The sequence below is a fragment of the Pleuronectes platessa genome, chromosome 5, assembly GCF_947347685.1.
Source record: "Pleuronectes platessa chromosome 5, fPlePla1.1, whole genome shotgun sequence".
In the NCBI taxonomy this organism is placed as follows: Eukaryota; Metazoa; Chordata; class Actinopteri; order Pleuronectiformes; family Pleuronectidae; genus Pleuronectes; species Pleuronectes platessa.
Window position 1 is genome coordinate 4,218,680 of NC_070630.1, and position 26,754 is coordinate 4,245,433.

The 26,754-nt window shown below is 45.2% G+C and overlaps 1 protein-coding gene across 2 annotated transcripts in view; it reads right to left on the bottom strand.

Moving 5' to 3' along the window:
* Positions 1-3,345: 3,345 nt before the first annotated feature.
* The window catches only part of gab2 (GRB2-associated binding protein 2), a 35,084-nt gene continuing 11,675 nt past the window's right edge, over positions 3,346-26,754 (bottom strand). Inside the window, exons 2-10 of one of the 2 annotated variants that reach the window (XM_053423108.1) lie at positions 22,447-22,747; positions 9,598-9,826; positions 6,987-7,582; positions 6,049-6,146; positions 5,572-5,851; positions 4,813-4,903; positions 4,525-4,627; positions 4,261-4,380; positions 3,346-4,154 (exon numbers count right to left, since the gene is read on the bottom strand). In XM_053423108.1, the coding sequence (XP_053279083.1) occupies positions 4,011-4,154; positions 4,261-4,380; positions 4,525-4,627; positions 4,813-4,903; positions 5,572-5,851; positions 6,049-6,146; positions 6,987-7,582; positions 9,598-9,826; positions 22,447-22,747 (1,962 nt within the window). In that variant the 3' untranslated portion in view covers positions 3,346-4,010. Of the gene's footprint in view, positions 4,155-4,260; positions 4,384-4,524; positions 4,628-4,812; positions 4,904-5,571; positions 5,852-6,048; positions 6,147-6,986; positions 7,583-9,597; positions 9,827-22,446; positions 22,748-26,754 lie in introns of both variants that reach the window. The other variant, XM_053423107.1, reaches the window with a different exon arrangement.

Here is a 26,754-nt window from a genome sequence, read left to right on the forward strand (position 1 = left end):
AACACGCAAAAGAGGGCCCAAGAAGAAATAAGAACCCCGGGGACCCGGACTTACCTTCGCTTCAAAATAATAATAATAAGGAAATAACAATAATAATCACAACAATAATAACAGCTGTCAGCAGCTTGTCGTGGGGGAAGAAAGAAAGATGGCTGCTACAAACCCCTGTTGCCCCTACAGTTAGCTCTCATATCACTCTGACCTTCCTGGCTACTATTAGTTTATTACTATAAGTCTTTAAGATACAAAATCATCTTCACTATGAACTTAAATGGGGGGGGGAGGGGGGGGATCTGAAGCAAAGGCTCAAACAGGTTTAAAAGATCTCAAATATAATCAGGAGCCAGATCATGAAGCTGATGAAGACTAAATTAACTCAACTACATAATTATTACTTTTACTTTTTAGAATTTTAAAAGCATTTTATGAAAACCCCTCAGCACACTTTTGAATTCAAAGAATTTAGAATTCATGATTTCTAACAGGACCCCCGAAGTAAATACATGTAAATAAATATGCTGGTCAAATATCTTTATGATATAAAATTAATGTTTCTTCATTTGAATGACACTATAGTCCAGGGGAGTTTGTAACAAGGCATGATGGTACGAGATATTATTGCTTCAGCTGGGGAAGAGAAACCTTAGACCTCTGTATGTAGAATTCCCAAATCCCCAGATAACACATATATATATTTATATATATATTTATATATATATGGTCAAACAAAAGTCCAGAGAATCTTGTGTAACAGTTTTTTTCCCTTTCTCTGCAGCTGCTCCTCCAGGGGCAGATCAATACGAGCACGGTCGATACTGTCCACTGTCTGGCCAGACACCCGCTCATATCAGTATCACTATTATCCATGAGAGGGGGAGGGGGAGGCTCATTCTGCAGGGGGTGAAGAAATAAAGTACAGAAGAAAAGTAAAGAAAAATTCAGTCATTTTATTTTTTCCGCCGCCTGCTCCTCTCGGTCAGTGATTCAGCCGACTTGTCCTTTTGGTTTTTGGTTGACTAGGACACATGTGGCCAGTCAGTCATTTTTATTTATGGAAAATGACTTCACGTTATTACTGGTCATCACTGGAAAATGTGACACATGTGTTTTGGAGTTCAATAGAAGTATGGTCTGGTTGATTGAGAGATTCTGGAGAATATTAAAATTGTGTTTGATTAAAAAAAAGTATAACAAATAACATAAAATATGCAAACACCAGATTTAAAATGCTGCTTCAGTCATGAGGATTAACATGCTAAAAAACAACTGGTGAGTGTATCAGCCTTTGAAACCAAATATGGGCTGAATCCGTCTCTGGCAGCTCGTCATCTGATCCGTCTACAAATGCAGCTGTTGTCCCTAAACAACAGGGGGCAGCAGACGTCGCATTATTCTATGTTACAGCACCAATTAAAACTCTGGTTCCCACAGTGTCAGCGGTTGTGTTCATATTCACAGACGAACTCTAACATGAAACTTTTCACTTCTTGATTTATTCTATTGTCCACAGTTTAAAGTCTACAATAATACAGGAATAAGAAAAAACCTTGTATTCTTGCGTGAATCCCAAAGTCAACTGTACTGTACCACATGGTTACCATCACACTGGCATCATTTGTCATATTGCTTCACAAAAATCCAGACAGTTCTTTTGTGTACATCAGTGTTAGTGGTGAGAACGTTTCCTCGTCGGGTTGTTTGTTTGTTTTTTCTTCCTCTGTTTTTTTTTTCTTTTCTTTATTCTCACAATTTCCCAAAAAAAACTACACACAATAAATTAATAAATTAAAACAAGAGCAATCTGCGAATGCTTTTACAGTAGTAGCATTAAAAAGTGGTTTTCAAAAGAAAACAAACAAAAAAACAAAAACAAACAAACATGGTCTCTACTGGTACAGTGCGTCAACCCAGTGACAGTCCCCGGCAGCAGATCTGTGTTTTCTCAGTGTCACCCAGTCAGGCTGTCATTTAACTTACTACAATTCACAATCTACCACAACACATACACGGCTCCTCTGTGTCTCTCTCTCTGGATAATAAATTACACATCTATTTCACTTCAGAGACTAACGGGGGGGGGGGGGGGGGGGGGGGGGGGGGGGACAGGCTCTTCTTCAGTCTTTGCTTCATCCTCTTTTAAATCCTCGCCCCCCCCATCACAGCTCTCCTGTTCAGTGCAACTCAAACCGCCAGCCCCCCCCCATTCTCAGGTATAAAAAAGGGGGATTTAACAATAAAAAAAGGAAAATAAAATACAGGTTGTAACAAACTTAGCTTAATTCAGCCGGACCCCCTGCTCACACCTATCAGTACAAAATAATGATAGAAAGAATACAAAAGCAGTAAAAATGGTAGAAAAAACATTAAGAAGTAAATCTTAATGAAATAATCAATAACACCATCGAGCACTGCGCGGGCCGCACTATTCAGAACGCGGGGGGGGGGGGGGGGGGGTGGTCTCCCTTCAGTGGTTCCAGCCCACAATGAAATACTGGACTTAGGTTGAACTAGAATCATTCAGTTGTCCTAAACACAATATGGCTCTTCCTCGAATAATATGACAAAAAAAAAATTATTAAAAAAAAATTCTTCAAAAGGCAAACTTTATAGTCTTAAGTGAAATGAAAAACATAAGGCAAATTAAACAATAAGAAGAGTTAAGGAAATTAAGAGCACATTCTTTCCTCAACTGCTTTTTCTTTTTTTTTTGTAGGTGACTATGATCACTGGCAAATCTTCATCCTTGTTTTTTTTGTGTTTTTTTTGCAGAAGCGGCTCAACATCACCGCGGTGCATGTTTTTCTTTTTGTGTGTGTGTGTGTGTGTGTGTCTCAGACGACGAGTGCATCAAACAGTCGACAAGACGTTCTATTAATAATTCACACACAGGAAACAACTGCTGTTGTGTACGTGGACGTATCAAAGCCCGGAGACGTAAATCAGCGAGGGGCTGAAAACATAAACATGGCTTCTCTCCTCCCTCTTAGCTTGAATTTATGGGTCGACTCTGAACTCCTGCTTTACGTTAACTCCTCCGTCTCCATCGTCTCCTTCCTTGGTCAGTGCACATTTAAAAAGAAAAATGAAATGCATTTAGAATATTACCTGAAGTCAAACCCCCTCTTTTCTTCATTCTGCACATTTGGACGTTACAGACCTTGTACCTGCGTTGAAGTGACGTCTGCCTTCACACCCTGACGGCTTTTTGAAATAAAAAAAACGCTTTGGGGCCGTGCTTAATTGAAACTGAGGCAAAGAGTCATGCACAGTTATCATTAGGGCTTCTGACACAGGCCTTTGCATCGCCGTGTCCCCCCCCCCCCCCTCCATCCCTCCCTCCCTCCCTCCATCCCTCCTCTTCGCAGACATGCACTGCTAAGCTGAAATGATTGCCCGCAGTGAAAATAATCTCCTCAGCCGCTTCTGCAAGACTCAGCACAAATGATGGATTGAAGTGAGAAGAGAGAGTCTTGCCAGCATGCCAAAAAAAAAGGGGGGGGGGGGGGGGGGTGCATCTTGGCATTCCTGAGACCAGCGAGCGCACTCTTACCTTATATATTTAAAAAATGGTTATCGACCGGTTTTAAACCACAGTGTTAACTGGCAGCAACTTGGTAAATTATTTCGCTTGATGCAAAATTAAAATTAAAACCGTTGCAGAGGGCAGGGAGGGGGGGGGCACAGCTTCCATGGGGGGGGGGAAAAAGGAATGATTGATAAGTAAGGATGATATACATACATACACATTATCATGTGTCCATACTCTGTTATAACAGTCTGTGTGGAGAGCTTTGGCAGGAAGCTTCACCTCTATGGCCTGATAACCTGCAGTAGTCATCATCACAGAGAACAGGCGTCGGGGGCGGTTATGGCTTATGTGTCCAAACGTCTCAGGCTTTAAACAAGCCCGACCAGCATCCGTAGCAATGATGGGAGCGTGACACTGGTGATGCTTGTCTTCAGATTGGAATATTCCGTGTGTTTTTGTTGTTTTTTCGTACAAGTCAGTGTCAGGACTTGACCCCCTTGGCGGGCTCAGTAGACTGCCGCACGTCGGTCCACTCCTGCATGGTGTTCTGCAGGGCCTGGGTCTTCTCCTTGTCCACCTGCACGTAGTCCACCTTCTCGTCGGAGGTCACGGAGGACGTGGAGGGCTGTGGAATGACAAGTAAGGCAGGAGTGAGACACTGGCCTGAGGGCGGAGGAGAAGAACAATCGACTTCAATGGATTAAGTCGACACAGAAAAAACATCTGTTTACTTTTCTGTGCGGGCTGGGTGAGCCGGGCTGGAAGTCCAGCGCCAGGTAGTCCACGTTGCCGCACTTCCTGGGGGCCGGGCTGCTGGTGCCGCTCATGGCTGGCGAGGTAGACGCTGGGTTCTGCTAATGGGGGGCAGGAGGGGGGGGGGGGGGGGGGGGGGTGTTACTCACACAGCTGCTCGCATGCAAACGAGTGAATCAATTAAAACAAAGAACACAATGTGCTCCCCCCGGATCTCCCCCCCTCCGGCCATCGGGACTCACCATAGCCACGTAGTTCTCCTCACTGTCTGCAGAGTCGGTGCTGGTGATGCTCTGTGTGGAGATGGGTCGACAATGCTGGGAGGATATGGAGTTCATAGGCGGCCTGGAGCAAAGCAAACAGGACAGTGAGTGCGTCTACCTACTGACCTCAGGCAGAGAGAAAATAACAGCAGCAGTCTGTGCCATCAAACTGTGTGTGTGTCTGTGTGTGTGTGTGTGTGTGTGTGTGTGTGTGTGTGTGTGTGTGGCCGGGGGTAATCTATCTTGAATGACTGGTATGAGACTCACATGGGCCGAATCCAGGACATGGTGACCGGACTCTTAAATGGCAGCTCATCAATAATCCCATTGTTCTTCAGATCCAGAGGTGTTGGCTTCGCTGTGGAAAACAAGAGCGAACGCTGTCAACAAAATAACTGTTGTCTTTGTTGGAACAGTAAACAAAGGAGAACCTGGAGAGCTTATGAGAAAATATAGAGATATCAATAGTTATAACTAGATCCTGAGATGTATGAATTATTGGGGGTTGATGTTATGATGTTAGGGAAAAGAAAATTCACAATTCTGATTCTTAAAATGTCGTTTTTTCAGATCCTAATGACAAGGAAAGTATTGAGGCTTGATATTTTACAGCTTAATGAGAGTGACTTTATGATAAATAATTATAAATTGCAATTACGACCAAATATTTAGAACTTAATTCAATAAAATTAATATATTTTAACATCTTTACTGGACTTTTTATTCTGTAAAATATATATTTTTTACATCTGCAAACATAAAGGATTATTAACATATATCATTAATGTATATATGTATAGTTTTTATAAGCATGTTATAGTTTTTTCAATATATTTTGAACTTATTGTTTTGGATGTTCATTTATTGTCTTGTTGTTTATGCATATATGCGGAAAATATGATCTGGCTTTCCTATGATTTGCTAACATCACACTTCAATTTCATTTCATCTCTGGTTCTGAAAGGCCCTTACAGAAATAAAGCTTATTATTATAATATTATTATTATTACGCTGCCAGAAACTTACACTTCCTGTTGGGTTTGAGGTTGCGGTTGATGGGCGGTGGCGTCACATCGCTGAGGCGGCTGGGCCGGTGACACAGGGAGGCGCTGCTCCCCTTGCGGGCAGGTAGCGTTGCAGAGAATCCTGGGAAATCAAAGTGATGTGGCCCAGGGCTCATGGGGATGTAGATGTTCTTAGGACTGTCAGCCAGGGCGGCGCTGAGTGGCGACGAGCCCGGGTTCATGGGCACGTAGTTGTCATCCGAGTTGCCGCTGTCGGAGCGAGTCAGGGGGGCTTTGGTTCTCTGGTGTCAAAGGGACACAGCGGTCACATGACATCTCAATCTCTCTGGGCTCTACTCTGCAGAAAAAACTGCAGCGCTCGACTCGAGCTAAATATGGAGGAAATGCATTTTCTTTCTCTCTCTCTATCTGTGTGCTTCATGATGTCGCCACTGCACAGGATTGATCTGTGTGCGGTGAAAAGGAGCCGGTGACTCACCAGGTAGGAGCTGAAGCCGTCATTGACCGACTCAACAGACTGGCCTGAGCTGTTGAAATGGATGGGACGGTGGTGGCTGCTCGTTTCGAAGGAGGAGCCTGTGGGGGGAGAGAGAGAGGGAGAGAGAGGGAGAGAGAGAGAGAGAGGGGGGGGGGACGAGGGGAGAAATCAATATTTACCACTGCTGTAAACTGGGAAATGGAAAAGACAAACAATCCCCCTCACGTGAAGCAGAGTCAGACGTTGTGCAATAATCACAAGCAAAGGAGGTGGAGTAAGAGAAAAAGACACAACAAGGAGGAGAAGTTGTGTTTCTAATGGAACCAACACAACATGAGTGACACTTCATTAAACGCCTCACTGGGTCATAATTAGTCTTTTTCGCAGCACAGGTGTGTGAACAGCCTGTAGCCTCACTAACAAGGGTCAGAGGTCAACTCTCGCCTCGGGCTACACGAGGCCCCCCCCCCCGAGCGTGGACTTAGCAAAGCGGAGGACAAGTCTCACTGAGAGGCCGAGCGCTGCGTCTGCAAGGGCTTCTGGTTGTTTTTTTGTTGTATTGCTCATCAGCCTGGAACGAACCATTCTGGAGTCGCTGCACGGGCTTGAATTTCATTAGAGTCTCAACAGAACCGTGTGTCTGCCGGGCCGGCTCCTTTGTTTCTGCTCAGCGGCTGCTGTGAAGTCAGTAAAACGAGAGATAGCGGAAGAGGGAGAGAGCGAGAAGGGGGGGAAAGGGGGGGGAAGGGGGAGGAAAAGGAAGTGCAAAGTCGCCGCAACGCCACGAGAGGATGGACCCGATGAGGCCGTGCTGCATTTTGAAAACAGGAAACAGGTGAAAAGTGCGATTTCAAAAAGATCTGAGCGAGTGGAGCCGAGGCGGCGTTCAGGAGGAAGACGTTAGGAAAACAGGGGAAGAAAGAGAAAAAGCTGTGTACCTCTGTGCAGCCTGATGTTCTCAACAGCAGGGAGAGTGTTCCTGCGTGGGATAACCGACACCGCGGGCGTCACCTCCCCGTTCTGGCTTCCCACCGACTGGGGACTCCCCCACTGGCCCTCTGACCCCTGGCTGGGCTTCGGGGGCCGGGGCGGGGGCGCGCAGGACGACTCGGAGCTGGAGGGCGTCAGGGCGTTGTGATTCTTATCGAACGTCCGGGGGATCTGGTAGAAGGAGCCGGGCGTCGTGGGGATGTCGTAGTTGTCCGTGGGCCGCTCGCTGTCGTGCATGGTGGCGAGGGCGTTGCAGGGCGTCTTGAAGGTGTACACCTCCTCGTTCTCCAGCTCGGAGTCGCCCAGGCCGCTGTGGGCCGGCGCCTCGGAGCTGAAGCCCCGCGGCAGCACGTAGCAGGCCTCCTCGGACGAGTCGTCCTGCGAGGGTAACTGGTGTTTTCCTGGTTTGGGCAAACTGTAGAAGCCGTGCAGCTGGCCGCCCATGCCGTTCAGACAGTGGGAGAAGCCGTGAGAGAGTTTCTGCACAGCAGAGTCGCTCCCCACGAACAGATTGCTCCGTGTGGCCTGGGAGAAGCTGGCACTCCTGCAACATGGACAAAGACACACACACACACACATAATCAGCCCTTTGATAATATCATGTTGTACAGTTTGATGTAACTATCCACAGAGCCAGGAGATGGCACTGTAGCTCTTCAGAGGACACGGCCCCTCTAAAGCCTGCAGCACATTTACAAACAGCACATCTCTGCATAGTGCTCGAGCCCCTCGGTGCAGCCACGGCACAGGAATCGAATTTTCCAGGGGTTGTTGTTTATTTCATTTCTTTGAGGAGCTGATTTGTTTACACGTTCCCCAGCGTGTGGACGGGGAGAGAGGGCGTCCACGTTCAGAGGGCGAGCGCCGCGACTCTCTCACAGAGTGTCGGCCTCGGCTTAGACACCCCAGGGACAGGCCTCATTTATTCTGGCTCCTCGGCTGGGGCCCTGACCTTGAGCAGCAACTACAACCAGCGCCCAGTTCAGACGTTTCTACCCAGTTAGCCGAGCAATGGGCCGACTAAGTTGTCCAATGTAAAGACAGGAAAATCCTCGAGGAGTCGTTTCTCTACGTCCGTGCTGATCTCACTTTGGGATTTCATGCATTTGCATTAGCGGCTAATGTTCCTGGTTATAAATGGAACACAATCTGAATGAATAATGCATCAAAGTGACGTTATTAATATCGACATAACGTTTTGCTGCCTCCTCAGGATTCCTTCGATCATCGATCAATAATTTTTGTTCATAATTTTTCCGTCCGTCACTGGGAACTGAACGCCACTCGGTCATCAGACCAGTTTGAATCCGACGTACATCACCAGATGCCAGTCTTAATTCTCAGACACACAGAGATATCTGCATGAGGCCGATGAGATGGATGGTGCGGTTTGATTCCCTGCGTCCCACCGAGGTCCAGCACAGCAGCAGATTTATGTGCTAGTGCGGCTGAGCGGGCGATTCTGTCCCGGGCGAGTCCGGAGCCGGAGCCGTGATGAATTACAGCCTCGACCTCATTGATCATCTCACTGTCCGGCCCGTCTGCAGAGCGGCATCATTATCACAACCGCCTTTTGATTCTTGGAAGTGGCCACTGGAGGTGAGGGGAATGTTAATGGGGGAAAACTCAGGAGTGCATTTAATAAAGGAAAGCCTTTGTTTATTAAATGCTCAGCACAACTGTCAACATATGTATTTATATACAAGTAGAAACAGCAGCTGACCAAGTATCCACACTTTTTGATTCGTGACTGACTAATCGTTTAAACTCTGCTTTAAGTTGATATATATATATTTATTTTCTGGCATAAATGATGATGATCTTTAAATAATTATCACTATGGCCGATTCAAATGACAGAATCTGTGTTAATCCATATCCTCTTATTTCCTGTACACATATCATTATCATATTATTAGTAGTAGCTGCCTTGGAAGTTATGCTTTCATCTGTTTGTTTCACTGTCAGTTATTTGGCAGCATTACACAACAACTACTGGGCGGATTTCCATGGAACACAGGGGGCAGGATGTGGTTTGTGTCTGTTAATCAACCAGTACACTTTAGGTTGTGAATCATGAACAGGGGGCGGAGCCAAGGAACTTTCTCCCACCGTCATTTACGTTAATGCGTGATCTTGCAATTTTTTTTTTATTGATTTCTCAAAAAGAATACTTAAAGGGATATTTTGTGAATTTAAATGTGATTCCATTGGGAGGGTGACCTTCAAGTTAGTAAGTTATACAATAATAATAACAATAATAATAATACATTAAATAAGTAGAATATTCACTTTAATATACATTAAAGTGAATATTCTACTTATTTATGATGATTTAATAATCTAAAACACACACACACACACTCACACACACTCACACACACACACACACACTCACACAAACACACACACAGTTAGCTAACCCCCCCCCTCTCCCTGTAACAGCAGTTCGAGCCCTCGGGGGCTTCCAAACTGAGGAAGCGCCGTAAACCTGTATGTTGACCTGCGTTAACGGATAACAGGAAACTGACACAGGACGCCCGGGGGTCGTGACCTTTACCTTGCGCTCTCCGTCTTCCTGCTCATGCACTGGTGGAGGAGGAGGTAGTCCTGGGGCGCGCTGTTGGACAAGGAGCCGGAGTGTGAGTGGCGCACGGGCACGTCGAAGGTGAAGAGGACCGGCTGTCTGGAGTGGACGGGGGCGGAGGACTTGCGCTCTCCGGTCAGAGGGGCCGAGGAGCCGGTGTCATCTGCTCCGACAGAACGTGGCAGATGTTGCGACCTGCCATCTGCAGATAGGAGGGGGGGGGGGGAAACTTGAGTTATTGATTGTTTAACCCCACAAGAGTGTTTTTCTTTAAACATGTTAAATCAGCCTTGTGCAGACGAGGCGTCCTGCACTTTCATATGCTCCACAAAGTAAAGACCAGTCATGTAATCATCCCTTAAACATTTTCCCTTTTGTCAAAAAAACCCCTGAAGTCAGAGTGTGTAATTCATTTGAGGGGTTCAAGCCTTGACGTGACCTTGCTACGCATGGAGTCTTGTATTCAGAAGCTTTCAGTCTGCTCTCTAATCAATAGCGAGGACGGATCCGTCTCAGGGGAGGAGAGAAAACAGAGTCCTTCTGCTTCTTTTGGGGCTGCAGGGTGTGAGTGGTCCAAAAGCACATGATCCAAGTTATCCTTTATGAGCAGGGTCAATGTGCTTTGTTGGATTTTATTGAGCCGAGCCCTGTTTCAGCACAGCAGGACTGTGAGAACAAAATGCTCCTGCAAAATCTGGAGGAAAAAAAACCTCTCTATTGATCTGTGCTTTGTTAGGAACAGACAGCATACAGTCAGGGAAGGCTAAAGTAAATAAGTCAGGTTAATAAATATACAATTAAAATGTGCAAGGAATAAATGTGCACTCATTTGTTTCTGTGCAAGATCCCTGTGTTTAAAGGCTTTAAAGGAAGTGCAGCTCTAAGATGGGGATACTGCACACCGGCTGGGCAGGGGGCCAAAGCGAGGGGGCGCACACTGAGCTGTAGGAGTAGAGAGTGGGCGGCCCACTGATCCATCGACCCGTGGAGCTGTGTGCAACACAAGGAGGAAGAAACAAGAAAGAAACATGTCCTTTGCAGAATCTAATCTCCGGTCTTTTCACTGTAAATGTAAAAGGGATTTGCACGATCACGTGTGGGCTAATTAATGAGATCCACTACAGACCCAAATAACCGCTTTTATATCAATTGTGTCTTTGACTAATTGTTCAATTTAATATGTCAAAAACAACAAGTGAAATAAATGCACCGTGCAATTTCTAGGAGCTTCAGGAGACAGCCAGAAAATTGCATGATTTAAAACAGGTTTAAAGATTTAAACACAGATATGTACAAGGATGAAAACCTGAGAGAAACTGTGAATCTACTGCTTTAAAAAAAACAAGTGCAGTGTTTGTTCTGAACCAGTCTGTTACAGGAATGGGCTGTTTGCTTGTCCTGAGGCGATGCTGGTTTGCAGTTTTCTTTCTGTAACTGTAAAAAAGTGACCTGCAAGATCTTGAGCCTGCTGCAGGATTCAGTCGACAAAACACACAAAACCTGCACAAAGAGCCGTGCACCTGTTTATTTAAAAACGCTGTGAACGAGCTGTTCTCACAGTCGACCGGTGCTGTTTTTAAAATACAAAGTTTCACCTTCTGCGTGTCCAACTCCCAGCACATTCAACACCAGGGTGAGAAGTGTGAAGCCGATGAGATGAATGTTCCTGGAGATGTGTGAGCCACGTTTTAAACAAGGGGGGGGGGGGACTTTTCTCTTATTGTTTGGATTATAACAACCAGTCAGTCAGCGCTGAAACGTGATGGTTACACAACTGTTCCTGGTCTCTCTCTCTCTCTCTCCCCCCCACTCTCCTCCCTATCTCTCTCTCTTCTCTCCCCTCTTCCCCATTTTTACCTGCTCCCCCAAACCAGTGGAGGCAGATGTTGAGTCTGGTCTTGCAGAGAATATTAAAATATTATCAAACCCACTTCAGCTGAAACATAAAAGCTATTTCCCTCTACACGATGCACATGAAGTCATTTCCTCGGCGTGACGTCACTGTCCCTCTCCTCTCTCTCCCTCTCTCTCTCTCTCTCTCTCTTCACAGAGCACGTTACGGGTCAAACGGCCTTTTAACAAGAGGGCAGAGCTGTGTGAGTCAGGATGAGTGGTGACCATACAGACACACCACAACCCCGGTGAATAACAGACAACACACACACACACATGTGGTGTGTGAGCGTTTGTGTATGCATGTGGAGTGGTAGGAGGGCGGGGGGGGGGGGGGGGGGGGGGTATTCTGGATCCTAGTTAGCTAAATGAGGTCACATCAATGCCTGGGGGGGGAAAAGGGCCTCTGCTGCTGGGTCTTCAGGCCAGTGGACATCAGTGAGATGCCCGGGCCCAAAGCCACACAGGCAGGGACTCCCCCCCCCCCCCCCCAATGATCCTCAATTACACCATTGTTCTGAGTGATTCCACTCTCCTCAGGCTGTTTAGGCATCATCTCCCTTCTCCACAAAAAGCTTTGTAAAAGCTTTCACCCAGTGCGGTGAGGACTGGGCCCCAGTAACACGGGCAGATCTATTGATTCATCAGAGAAAAGCATCGTGTGCAGAGCGACGTGGAAAAACAAACCAAGCAGGATTGATCCCTTCAATAGAGAGGAAGGAGAGACATTTAAATAATGTGAAAATATACTTATGGTTTTGATGAAGTGGATGACGTGTGGCTGTGTGAAATGAAAGAGGACGGGGGCCGGTCGGCTGATGGAAGAGCCAAACACGGCTCATCACTGACACTAATGGCTCTGATGATGTATGTAACCACTGGGAGGCAATTCTATCAAGTCACTGGAACCACAACACCGAAATAGAAAAAAAGCAGAAAATAAAAACACTGAATCTTCCCTCCTCCCCCACCCCCCCAGGTTCCTTCCAGGATTATTCCCTCCACTGGCAAATGTGCTGTGTCATCCGATATATGAAACTACGTCAAACACATGAGAGTCATAAATCTGGGTAAAATAAAGGGTTGTTGAGTAACAGTCTTAATTTCATTTCCAGTTTTCTAACGCTTAAAACGTCCACATCAAACAAAGCACTCAGAAGAGACAACTTGTCCTTCCCGGGACATTCCTCGGCCTGAGACAAACATCAGAGCGGTGATGCATTAAAGGACCTTTTTTTTGGGGCTGGTGAGCGACATATGGCTATTCCGGGTCAAAGAGCCCCTAAGTTCATGCGCCATCTTCCAATTACTCTCTCTAATACATCACCTACTGTCTCTTCTGCTCTCTCACCATAATCTAATAGAAGCTGGCTGCTGGTCTCCGGGGGCCAAAATTAGAACCCTGCTGCATCACCAAGAACAAGAAGGTCTTTGTCGGGGGCTCATTTCCTCTCGGCCCGGCCAGAATTAGCAGAGGACATACGATAATCTAATCTGAAACCAGATACAGAAATAGAACATATCACTGACCTATTGAAATGAAAGTGTGCCCGGTGGAGACATGAAGGAACAGGGAAGCGTTTGAAATGTTTTCTCGGTACATGTTGTTGTGTATTTTAACCCCCCCCTTAAATATTCCATAAAGAATAATCATCTGAGGGTACACGCTCGTCCACCTGCCTTTCAAAGAGAGTACTAGAAAAAACGCAATTTCCTTAATGGCTTCATGAGAGATTGTGTTTAAGAATTATAGCCTCTGAGCTCACCAGGCTACGACGGGTTCTGCAAATTAACCTCAGACATGTCAAGGCTCTGCAGGGGTCGGCCCACACAAAGGTGAAGGAACAGGTTCGATCCCCCGTCAAGGTGCCCTTGAAGAAAAGGCATGGAACCTGGAGGAAAGGGGTTAATCTCTCGTCTTATACTATAATCCTACATTACTTGTTTTCCTTCACAGGGATGCTGGACCAGTGGCTCTTTAAAGCAACACAGCGTCCCAGGAGGCAACATAGTGGAATCCATTTGCATGTGTGGTTAGCAGGGGGTGGGGGGGCTGGGGTTGGGGGGGGTTGGGAGCTCTCAATGAGACGGACATAACTGAGAGAGGGAGCCGAGATGGGATAGGTAGGAAGAGCTGTTAGCGCCGAGGGAGCGTGACGCCCGGCAGGAAGAGAGAGAGAGAGAGAGAAAATGGCCTCCTCGCTCTGCTGAAGTGAACAAAGTGACATGGCTGTTCCCTCCTCCCCTCGAACACACCGCTCGGTTGTGCATTGAGCAGAGCAGACACACCGGAGCGTTTTCCCTGATCACATTATTTCCCACGTGAGCACCGCCCCCTGAACCACGTCTCGACATCACTCTGCAGCTCGAAACGCCGGATTGATCAGTCACCTGAAAGGCTCGGGCTCGTCAGGGGCCGGTGGATTACACAGCATGTAGAAACAATGGCTCATTTTCAAAACGCCATGACCTCATTCCTGCAAGGTGCTGGTGGTGGTGGTGGTGGGTGGATAAATACTGTAGCTGTGAAGCAATGGGAGGGGGGCGAGATGAAAAGTTGAGAGAATTTGTGGCGGAGGATGAGTGTTACTTTTTGTGCTGTCATCGGAAAAAACACTGCAGAACCTACGTACACCTGGAGAGGGCCGAGCCACAGCCTGCAGCCACACCGGGGCCAGAACCACCAGGATAACCCGTTCTGACAGTGCAGTGCATTACAGAGCAGGAACACACACAGGAGTCCTGATGAAGCAGAATGTGATCCTTGTTGATGCTCTTAGCAACGACACACACACACACACACTGTCGTAATTCTGTCAGGACGAGCTCCAGGGTGGATTCTGGGTTGAATGGGTTTCTGGGATTGCATCAACGTGCAGCCTGATCCACTAGTGCAGGACAAGCCACAGCTTACTCAGCTTAAATAGGTTCTGTGATCATACGCTTTACTACTTTTAATATTTTAAAAACAATCTCTGTTGTAATCAATTTGCATTTGGGATGGATACGTCTGCATGAATGCTGAAAATGACAAAAGACTACTGTAGGCTGTGCTACTGTAAAAAAAAAAAGGCTGCCTCTGTAGAGAATCCTGATGTAAATATACAGAATTTAAATATAAGGACTCATTCTAGGGTTAAAGAAAACAACAATTCATACAATTTAAATGAAACACACTTGTCAAACCATCACCAGGACAATTTTTCATATTCAATTTCAGCCAACAGATCCCTTTTCACCTTTATCTTACACACTTTAAACACTTGAACAGTTACAAGGATTCCTCTGTGCACAGGAGGAGGCGGCGCTGCCAGTACACTTCATATCTCTGCTGACACCACCAGCCGACTGATTACAGTCAATGGAATACACTGGGACAGAAGTGGGAGGCCTGTGTGTAAGACAGGAGGCTGATTACAAAATACAAAATAAAAAAAACAAGTATAAACATCTACAGACATCAGCTGAACTGAATATAAACAGTTGGCAACAGGACAAGTTTCCTGGCTGCTGCAGCTTGAAGGATGTGAGCTTCCATTAGGAGAGATCGGCTTCTCCACTCGTCATTTAAAGAATCAGGCTGATGCCAAATAAAAAACGAAGAATTATTTGTTGATCTAAATTCACAAAGCGAAGAAAGAAAAGAAAATGTAGCAAAAACGTTGATAACCAACAAAATAACTGAAATCAAACACGTAGCTGTAGTTTTCCTGAAAAGAAATCTTAATTCCCCGGTATGCCATCATCACATAATGAGATAAAATTCCAGAAAAAACTGAGAAGCTTGATTTGATTATGTTACAAAACTGTTTGAATGATTTTGATTATTTAGATAAAATTCCTGTCTAGTCAGTGAAGGTTTATGTCATATTTTAACTGAGGGTGACCACAGCTTTACTATCTCTCAACTACGACCCTCATTAATCATTGATTCTAAGTGGAGACTGAATCTTTCCCCTTTGCTTCCTGAGCAAGAGGGAGTTCAAGTAGATTTCTCTCCAATGAAGACATTTGTTTTATTTTGGAAACCGGAGACGATAGTGAGATGGAAAATCCTCGATCACGATGATGTTGATCACTTTCACCATGACGGCATATTCAAGCCACACAACAAGTTATCAATCTGTCTTGCTTCCCAGCTGGAGTTTACTGTGAACGCCTGTGAAAGATCTATGTGAATAAACGTAAGCACTTTTCAAAACTGCTGATGCCTTTGCTGGAAATGCCCGATTTTTTTTTAGTAGTAAGTAACGCCTGAAAAACAATATGGAATTTCAATCCCTGGGAAAAAGCGTGGAAAATACAGAGGAGGGTAAAAAAACAGAGTGGTAGCCATCATACACACACACAAAGAAAAAAAAAGAAGAGAGGAGGAGTGCTGACGAGTGAGAAACCTCGTCCCTTAGTTGAGCTTCGTCTCTGAGTTCAAACAGCCAGGAGAGAGAGAGAGAGAGAGAGAGAGAGAGAGAGAGAGAGAGAGAGAGAGAGAGAGAGAGGGAGAGCAGAACAAAGCCCGTGATTGACGAGATGATGTTCCATTCATTAGATTGCGCTCGGGGGTGGGTCTCCCCGGGTGCAGACACACGCCACACACCCGGCCATCAGTATCTGATAACAACAGCGCCAACACCCACCAACAGATAGTGAGACCTAGAAACACACGAGAACTCTCAGTGCATGCATGTGTCAGGCGATCAGAGGAGTTATCAGAATCCACAGAGACGCCCAATTTAAAAAGAAATCTGCATTTATCCATCATCTATTTATCCTTTGCTCAGTTAAATATTAAAAAAAAAGGAATCGATAAAAAACGAAACCCAATGCACCCTTTGCACTTCCTCTAATGTCTGACTTCTGTTCTGTATTTTTTTTTCACCGACAGAAATCTCTGCCATCCTCTCTCTCTCTGGTGATTTGGACCAATGGGCGTGTGCACGGTGCATTCTCGAGTCTCTGGTTTCCAGCAATCCCTCAGATGCTGCCAGTGGTTTAATGGGATGCTCAGCCGTGGCAGCAGCAGCAGCGAGCCGTCCTCAGACAGCTCTGTGGCAGCAGAAACCTGACCTTCCAGAGCCATGGAGCCTCATTACTGCTACAGAAATCGATGCGGACAAAGGGCAGTTTGGGAGGAGAGGAGGCAGACATGCAGGTATACTGAGAAATCAAAGGATGGGAGTGTTTGCATTTATTTAAAAACACTGTATACACATGTATGTACTGTATGTTTATATGCACCTATTGCTGTCTTTATACCATAAATCAGTTTCTTTAAATGTTTACATTTTCAGACATAAAACAACTGAAAAATCAAAGTAAGTAAGTTGTGGTGTTCAGTCTTTAAGTCCAAGTGAGAACTGATCAACATATTAAGAAACTCCCTATAGACGCAAAAACATGGTTTGTGAGGCTGCTGTGACCTTTGACCTTTCACCACCTCAATCTATTCCCATTATCTGAGACTCTTGGTGAACATTTGTACCAAAGTTGAAAGGATTCTCTTCAGATGATTCTTAAGAAAACACACTCACGGGGAAGAAGAGTTTTGTGAGGTCACTTTCACCTTGACCTTTGACCTGCAAATTATAATCCGATCATCTTTAAATCACAGTGATTATTTGTGCCAGGTGTAAAGAACTGACCTGTGGGTGCTCCTCAAATATCACGTTCACTGTGACCTTGAAGTTTGACCTTTAATCCAAAAACCTACATGAGAATTTGCACCAAATTTGGAAGAGATACCTTCACGGCCTTTTTGAGATATTAGATTAGCAAGGGGAAAGAAATCTGATGCAACCTTGAACTTTAAACACCAAAATCGAATCAGTTGATTCTTGAGTCCAACTAAACATTTCTACCTAATTGGAGGAAATTCCCTGAAGTCATTCTTGAGATATCAGGATTTTAAGATCCAGAACGATGAGCAACACATCTCACATCGGTCTCAGACTCTAAATGCAAAAATGCACAGACACTAATCGAGACATAGTGGGAAGACAGACTGGGAGAGAGTTGCTGTCGATGGTTGCGTAACACTGAGTCGTCATGTGCTGCCCTCGGCCAACTCCACTTCACAGCTCCCAGAGGCGGCAGGAGCCAACTCTGACTAACCAGAGGTTCAGCTCGGATGGAGACGTTGATACAACTGATGGTTTCCATTATCTGAGGAAAATACTCTGAGAAACAGGCGTGTCAACACAACTTAGTTCCCACCAGTGTTTGGCAAAGCCCAGTTAACTCCTTTCACAATCGTTCTGGTGCTTGACACCGGCACCGCGGCCGCGTTAAAACAACAAACATGACATTGTGTACAGTGTGTAAACGCTGCGGCTGCAGAACACCACCTCCAGGCCGGTGGAAGCTTCTCCCTGCTCCCACTCTGCTATCTACACAACTTGGTGTTTGTGCTTCCTCTGTTTGTCGGGTTGTGTAATCCGAGCGAGTCTGCTCTTCGTCAGCGAGGTGACTCCCAGTCTGTCGGGTGACACGCTGGCTCAGGTCTGCAGCTGTCGGCCTGGAGGGGAAACCCACAGCCTCTCCTGCTCAGGGAGGTGTGTGATCCGTTGTCCTCTGCTGGTTCCCAATTACCGCCCTGTACGTCTGAGTCACCTAATCAAAGTATGATTACAAAATAAAAGCCTGCAGATACAAGATACAGTTGGGAGATGCTGGGGGAGGAACACTGATGCAGGCAGGAAGTCCTCAGGTCGGGTCCAGAGCCCTCCTCTCATCTCACACGCTCCAGTTTTGCCAACACACGCTCGGTGACATCAGCTGTTGCATCAATGCACCTTATTGTTGACAGGTAGTTGGTTCCAGCCCCGTTTAGTCAGATGCGGGGAGAAGTTTCCACACAGCGACTCTGTGTTCTCCACCACGCTGACCAGGACACTTTGTTTTTACTTGAGAGTGTACACTGCTTTGATTCATTTCTCTTTTTTTTTTAAAGATACTATTTGTGAAATACGGCAGAAAGATGTTGAAGGTTGGAGGGTTTGTTTGATGGGTTTGATCATCTGAACTCTCCACGGAGGGATTATCAGGACCACGGGACCTGGTAGCAGACAAACCACAGACCCCTGCAAGTACACACATAGTACACACAACACGCCATGTGCCCCGAGGCCACACGCAGCCACACGGCATATATCACTCTGAAATGATGTTGTTGTTTTATGTACAAGTTGAATTAAGGTTCTTTTTAGATCTTTCATGAACACCATGTGAAAACGAGTATGTACTACTTTAAGAGCCCATATAAATAAATACATTAAATACTATTTATAACAGAAAATAAAGTATTTTTAACAGAAAATAACTTTTAGCACATTTGTGTTTATGTACTGTTTCTTACTTGCTCAGTTTTTACTTTATAACATTTATATATAAACCCCAATGAAAGGTGTAGATAAAGCACACACTCAGCATTTATTATTTCAAAATATGCTTTATTCTATTGCCTTTTTAAAATATGTTAATTCTCTTGTCCTCCTCATTCTGACCTGCCTGCTGCTGTAACAGCTGAATTTCCCCCAGTGTGTGGATCAGTAAAGTTTTATCTTATCTTATCTTGAATGAAGGTTAAACATCATACAAGCTGTGAAAACTTTTTATGGAACATTGTCATTGATAAAGTCGCCAAAGTCCAACTCCTGTTCCGTCGATGCTGCGTCATCCTGCTCTGTAGTTTGTTTTCAATCCTGGACAATAAAGAGAAGGACGTACGCTGGAACTGGTCCATTTACTTCGGTTGATACCTAATAAGCTGTTATTATTATTATTATTATTATAGCATCTGACGCCTGAGGCCTTCATATGCGGCAGCGATTGTAAAACTCATTGAAAACAACAGTGACTGGGTATTGTAATCATCAAAATGTATGTTTCCCTCAGATTAGCCGTCTTGACAGTTTTTTTCCAAATGTGTAAAAACATCATTTAAACAAGCAGCTTGGTTCTATTCCAGGGCGGAGCTGATGAGAACAGGAGGTTAGTATTTTTATTTCCAGCGTCACACTTTGACAACAACAACTTGATACCACACGAGGGAGGTGGCAGGAGGCAGGAGGCCGGAGCGGTTCCCAGTAAGAGGGGGATGGATCTGCACACACTATGAGTCAACAGCTTCTTCTCTGGAAAAGCCTGTCACGCAAACACGGATTTCCAAAGTAAAAGGTGCATGTTGTTTCTACAGATCTGAAGAGGAGTGTGCGTGTATCTGGTGAGGATTTGTTTTTTAAATGCACTCAGCCGGTGGGTCTATCACCTCAGGATCCACAACTTACTGAAGATAACGACCTAATGGGGGAACCAGCGGTTGAATAAACCTGTGCGGAACATAAATATGAAACAATAACATCTACAATCGGGTTTGGTTCATTATTTAAACATGAATTCAGGGAAGGTTTTTAAGCTACTTGAGAATATTGAGTATGATCCGAGGGCAGTGAGGTCAGCGGCACCGTAACATTTCCCCCAAAACATCTCCATGGCTGTCGAGAGCATTAAGTCGCCTAAAGAACGAGTTGGTTTCGGTTTAGTGATGCTAGTCAAATGCTAGTCAGATTCGGTTAATGTGTGATATTCACAGAAACCCTGGAAATTACAGCCCTCTGGCACACAGGGGAGTGAGAATGAGGATTTTTCGGAGAATAACACGGCTCGCAAACAAGTTTTTTACTTTGCCCTGGACTGAAAATAGAGTGTGACAATTGCCATTTGGACGGAGAGAGTTCCCAGTTTCTGATCAAGTTTCTCAGAAACAGAGTGAGATGACAGATTAGGCCCGATGTGCTGTTTACACTCTCAGAAAGCAGCAACACTAATGCAGCGGTCGTGACAGAAAGCCTCTCACTCCCCGCCACACCCTGCTGGCTGCAGCTCCTGAGAGGACCCTGCTAATTATTGAACTCGGCAACCCCGGGGGAGGGGGGGGGGGGGGGGGGGGGGGGGATTCCCCTTTATGATGTGAACATTACATATATTACACTCTGCACAGCTGTTTGTTTTTGTGATCCTACACCTGGACCATAATGCACGTTACAGATGATCAGCCATGTGCACGAAGAACTAACGTCCACCGGCCGCCAGATGGTTGGAAAAACAAAAGCATCACAAATAAGACAATTTAGACTTTGTGGAAAAAGTCCCTTTACTGAATATTAGAGATGTTTCGGTACCATTTTCTCTTCTCACTACTGATTCAGAGACCTGGACTTTGTGCATAAAATTTCACACGTGCATCGGTATCAGTTCCCTTTGTGCATCAAGACCCGTGAATTATTCCAAAGGTTCTTCCCTAAACCACACTGCATCCTTCCAACTTGTTCTGTGGTAATCATTTCAGTAGTTTTTGTTTAATTTTGCTAACAAACAAACCCTTTGGTGTATTTTCACAGCAGTATACTCCACATGTGGTTCTTTAAATGCTTTTAGGACATTTCTAGTGTTGTAATTGTCAATAAAAATATTGCAGAATTGCTGATATCTTAACATTTGAGCTGGTTCTAGCTAAAGCTCCCTTCTTCTCAGCAGATCTAGAAGCAGCACTTGCCAGTGGCAGGACAGTGCGACTGCTGATTCAGAGCGATTTGTGTAAAAAGAAAATTGCCTTTTTATCTGTGTGAAACTTACTCTAAAGACATTCAAGTACTTTCCAACGTCCGATTCCTGCATCTTCTGCCGTATCAGAGGCACTAATGTTGCTGCTATCGTTATCGGAACATCTCTGCTGAATATAAGTTGTTGATTTTTTTCTCATGGAGCAGAGAGATGCTATCAGCCCATCAGCAGCTATAGAAACCACATTCACGCAGCTATAGAGCGTCTGTGATCACGTAGCTATCTGTCTCTGATTTGAGGTCATCGCAGTATTTTTTGTTTTAATGACAACAGGTCACCGCAGAGTGAAGCTCCGGCTATAAAGGGAGATTTAACCATATGAACATCACTGCATGAGAAGAAAGTGGTTGTGTCTTGTCTGATAGTTTTCTTAGCGAATGTGGCAACAGTGGAAAAATGAGCTCATCTCACACACAACATATCAAAAAGACAACAACAAGAAACCGAGTGTGTGTATCTGCTGCAGCCTTTTCAAAAGACCCTTCTATAAAAACAAATTAAGAGAAGAATCGATCGGCCTCTCAGACACTGAGTCCGTTTGTTTGGCAGCGTCGCTCCGATTCCTCTCTCTCCAATAACAAAGATGGAAAAAAAACATGATCTCCGATGATATCATGTGGTCGGACCTCTGCTGCCGATTTTTTTTTTTTTGGTGTGAAAACTGAGACGCAAGCTGCTGCAAATAACTCGAGAGAGAGAGAGAGCAAAGTGGGAGACAGATGGAGATGCTGGTTTATTGTTTGGTTCTTCTTATCTGCCTGAGAGATGCAGTATTATACTGTATATACTGCTCATAATTTATATTTTCATTTGTTTATTCTGACCACAGCATGTTTAGAAATATGTCCATTATTGTCTCCAAAGCATAAGCTGACGTCTTCAAAATGCTTATTTTCTCTGAGAAAACGTAAAGGTAATTAAACTTAAAACAAAGTAAAACAAGGAAAAGTAGAACGTTTAAATAATTGATAATATTTGAATAATTATTGGATTATGTTTAATTAATACATTTATTAACTGACTAATAATTTCAGTGTTAAATAATAGTGGACGCTTGATACTCTTCTGTGATTCACTTTGAGGCCAAAATCTGATAATTAAGCAAAGTTAAACGAAAGAATAAAATTGATAATTAAAGGGCCTAATTATTGTGGTCATTTTGAGATGTTATTATGAGTTGTCATCAGCTAATTTGATATTAAATTGGCACGGTTAAAAATGTCAGAGAACTACTGATGTGGGAAACAAGCAGAGACAGACACACACAGAAGCTGAGTGATGGAGCACCAATCAGAGGTCAGGGCTCCCTACCGTGGTTGTCGGCCGACTGGTTGAACCCGCACAGCTGGCAGATGGAGCGGACCCACTTGTTCATGTCCTCCTCGGTCTCCGCCACCAGGTAGAAGGTTCGGTCCGAGGTCTTGATGTCAAACACGAAGCTGTCCTGGAACTCCTTCCGCTTGAAGGTCAGGCCGCAGTCCACCTGCTCGCAGCAGTGCAGGTCGATGACCCGGATGGGCTTCTTGCTGTGGTCATTCTTGTAGTACTCCAGCACGTCGGGGTCTCCGCTCATGCGGCCGCTGCGCAGGATGAACCAGCGTTTCTTCCACGCCTGGGGAGAAGCAGGAAGAATTGAAAAGGTGAGAACGTGACAATAATACAGAAGAAACAACAAAAAAAGAGCCAGTGCAAGTCAAATGGAAATATGTCATTCAAACTGGATTTTGACAGAAGCTCAACGAGGCCACCGACTTCTGAAATAACCAAAGAATACTACGCACGGTGCAGAACGCTGCAGCGACACACACGTCCACAGCTGGACTCGGGTTGTGGTGCAAACTGTTGATCGTGTCTTGCTAACTTTGAGCAGGTTGACTGTGAAGCGCACGTGGTCGTGTGTGGTTTGCATGTCAGAGGCGGCGGGAATGAGGCAGCAGGTGTTTGCTCCCTGCCAACGTACTTCCTGTGTTGATGTCTGCCCCCCCCCCCAGACGCACAGCTCCTCTGCGGCAGCTTTGTTTCACGAGACTTCAGGCTCCACCCGCCTCCACAGCTGATGAGTGACACCTCATCATCACCCTACATCTGCATATGACTGTGTTGCTGCAGCTGGAGGAGACGTCAACAAACTCTACTGGTCACAAACCCAGTAGAAGTTCAGGACTCGGGAATGGGAAGCGTCCACAGGCAACATGTGGTCACCAACAAACGCCATTGTGTTGCATTTCTGAACTGGGGGGGGGAAGCACAGAGGAAGAACAGTGGCCTTGATTACAACACATCCATACGTTTTCCCAGTGGCCGTCTTGAAGGGACTGTGTGTCCTCTGTGCCCGGAGACAAAAGAGGAAGATAGACCAGGAAGGGAAAAGGGGGAGAGACGGGGGAGGAGGGGGGAGGTTGAGCGGGGGGGGGGGGGGGGGGGGGACTTTTTGGACATCTGCCAGTGATGCACTTCCGCCAGGCAGTGTCTCTCACATGCAGGCTGCTGACACACAGGATCCTGCGGGGGGCCCCCCCCACCCCCTCACTCTCCATCAACACAGACACTGCCGCAAGGCTAACGCCACCCCAACCACCCCCCCCCCACACACACAAAAAAAAACAGGTTTGCACCATACAGATGCACAAACGTCCACGATGTTCCCCTGGAAATATATCTGCTACATATTCTTATACGCTGTTAAATTAATGATGTTAGCAATCTTCAGCTTCAGCACTATACGGTGTTGTGCATATTGGTTATCTGTCGCTCCACACTGGGACGCTGGGACTGGGAGGTTTGGGATGTCTCCAGTGGAAAAAGGCCTCTTCAGTGCCTCTCTGACTCCACATTAATTTTTAATATGCATTCTGCTCATTGATCAATGCTGTGGTGCGTCTGAGTCAAATAAATCAATCGTGCAGTTTAAGTAGCTGCAGGAGGACGGCACTTTGCCTTTTGGTTTCAGTGACACAGGTTTTCAGTGCTCACGCTCACAACGTGGAAGATACAAGAGCGGATTCTTTTTATCTACATAAAAGACATATTATATATTTTGTATAAACATAAACGAGGCTTTTTCTATGTTTTTCCTGCCACTGAATGAGGTTTCTAGCCACGAGTGGGTGATGGAGGTTGTTGCTTAATAACAAGAGCTTCAGCCGTTGTTGGGTTTAATAGAACAGCCCTGCTTCTTTAGGAAAGAGCGGCTGTTACTTCTTGAGTCGGGGGGGGGGGGGGGGCATCCTTCAGATTTGGAAAAAAAACATTTTTTATAAAAATATTAAACTTATCAACAATTGTTTTCTCACTGACGGCTGAAGTAAAGAATATATATCCTTGAGGATATTGCTTCAAATGGTGATTTTACTTTTCGTGATATAATCAAAAGTTTACCTTGGTTCATTAACTTAAAAAATATATATATTTAATTTGCAACAAATATTTGATTTCAAGCTTTTATTATAATTAAGCAAATTGTGTCTTTCAGAGTGTTACCTGCCATATTTAATGGAACTACATATTCATAAAGTCTCTATAAAGTGCTGGTAAATCAAGTGGAAATGACACAATGACTCATCACTATATTTTGAGATTGTATCCATTGTTTCTCATAATGACAACATGTTTATCATGTCATTATGCTGCAGGTTTTGTTTGCTTTTCCTCTGAGAAGTCAACGCAGCAGAGAGGAGGCAGCAGCCCACTTCCTCTTTGTCCAGGAAGTGAAGATTTCAATCTTATCTTCTACACAAAGCTGCACTTCAGAGGTAATGGGGGGGGGGGGTGTGAGAGTTCTTCATTTTGTTTTCTGTCATACTGATCCACTGATAAGAGGTACTATGGCCTTGATGGTGTTGATGGAAGATTCTTGCTGCTGTGAACATCCTAAGGCTGATGGTGATTCTTTGCTTCAACTCCATTCAAACATTAGGGAAAGAATAGGTTCAATCCCACCAGTTCACAGAAACATTCACATTTCTCTTCTCTCCCAAGTGCACATGGCCTCTGAGTTCAGCGAGACTACACGAGTCCGAAAGATTATAACTCTTACAAAACCCCATTTAAATATTATTGCCTTTTCTGGAAAGAGCGAGCGTCGGTTAATTGAGACCTGGAGCGGTGCCCAGCTTCACGAGGTCAGTGTGACCCATCTGGGTTATTCCTGGCATCCTTCAGCTGCAGCCAGCATATTAACCCACGACACATCAGCAGAGCTCCACACCACAGAGGAAGACATCTCATTTTAAAAAAAAAGGACCTTATCCGACTAAATATAGAATGAGTATTTCCATAAAGTCAGTTAATTCGAGGAACAAATTAATTTACGTTTTCCCTCCGTCACACTGTCTGACGTAGGAAAACATCTCCACTGGCGACTCGGCTTCTCTTATCTCTTTCTCATGCACTGTTTTTAAAATTGCACAAAAAAAAAAAAAAGAAGAAAGTTCCCCAGTGAAGTAAATCATGGGGGAGGAGGAGGACACAGTGAAACGAGTGAACCCACCCACCGCCATGTCCTACAGAGCATGTCTAAGCCCATCGATCATTGTCTAAGCACTGGGAAGCTGTAAAACTAGGCTGAACTCTCCCAGCTCTCCAACTGTCCCCTCCCCCCCCTTCCCCTCATGGCTCTGGTTTGAAACTACATCACTGTTGTGTCCCCCCCCCCCCCCCAAAAAAAAAAAAGAAAGCATAGACACACTGCCCTTGTTATCAAGTGGACTGGACAGTGCACTGGAAACACAGAGAGTTCGCTGATCACATCCCCAGCGGACGTGATATCAAAGACAGACACCGCAGAAGACACACGGGACAGAGCCGAGGAGACTAAAGTCAAATAAAGGTCAAATCCAAGCAGACGTGTGTGTGAGAGCGAAAAGCAAAAACAAATGTAGAGTGAGCGATGAGGAGAACTTGACTGTAAATAACATGTTATGAAGTGCAGCCATCCACATCCGTGAAAACCCCGGCTGCTCGTCCCTTCAGCTTTATTCAATCATCCCATATAAGCTTGATCATTCTTTGTTCTAACATTGTCTCATTTGTCCTGACCACAGACACACACACAAACACACAATTGTCGGGCTACAAAGGAGAACACGAGTCCTGCATCTATTTGCGGCGGCCGGCAGTGAAAACATTACAAAACAATATTTTTGTGCGTCTAAAAATAGGATCAAAACTAGTTTGTCTGGTCGATTCCTTTTGTCTCTCAGCGTGTTGATAGGTGGACGTGCTCTGGCTCTATTCCTGGCAGTCGGCAAAACAATGATCCGGTGGGGAAACAAACAAATTTCATACAAAAGCGCTCGGTTCACAGGAATCAAGAAAAGGGACACGGGGAGTCCGGTGTGTGTCGTCCACCGCAGCTCGTGAGACACTGCAGCCATTAACTGTATTTGCACTTATCACTGTTCTAATGCACTTTACAGATGGTTGCGGCCAAAACAATTATCCAAGGTGTGTCTTTTACGGCCACAGAACAATATGTGGTTTGGTGTGTGTGTGTGTGTGTGTGCGTGTGTGTGTAGTAATAGGCTGTGTCAACAGGCCTGCCGATAAGCATCAGTCAACATGTTTTTGAATGTGCGTGAGCAAACGTCCAAACTAAACACGTTTGTTATCCACGTAGAA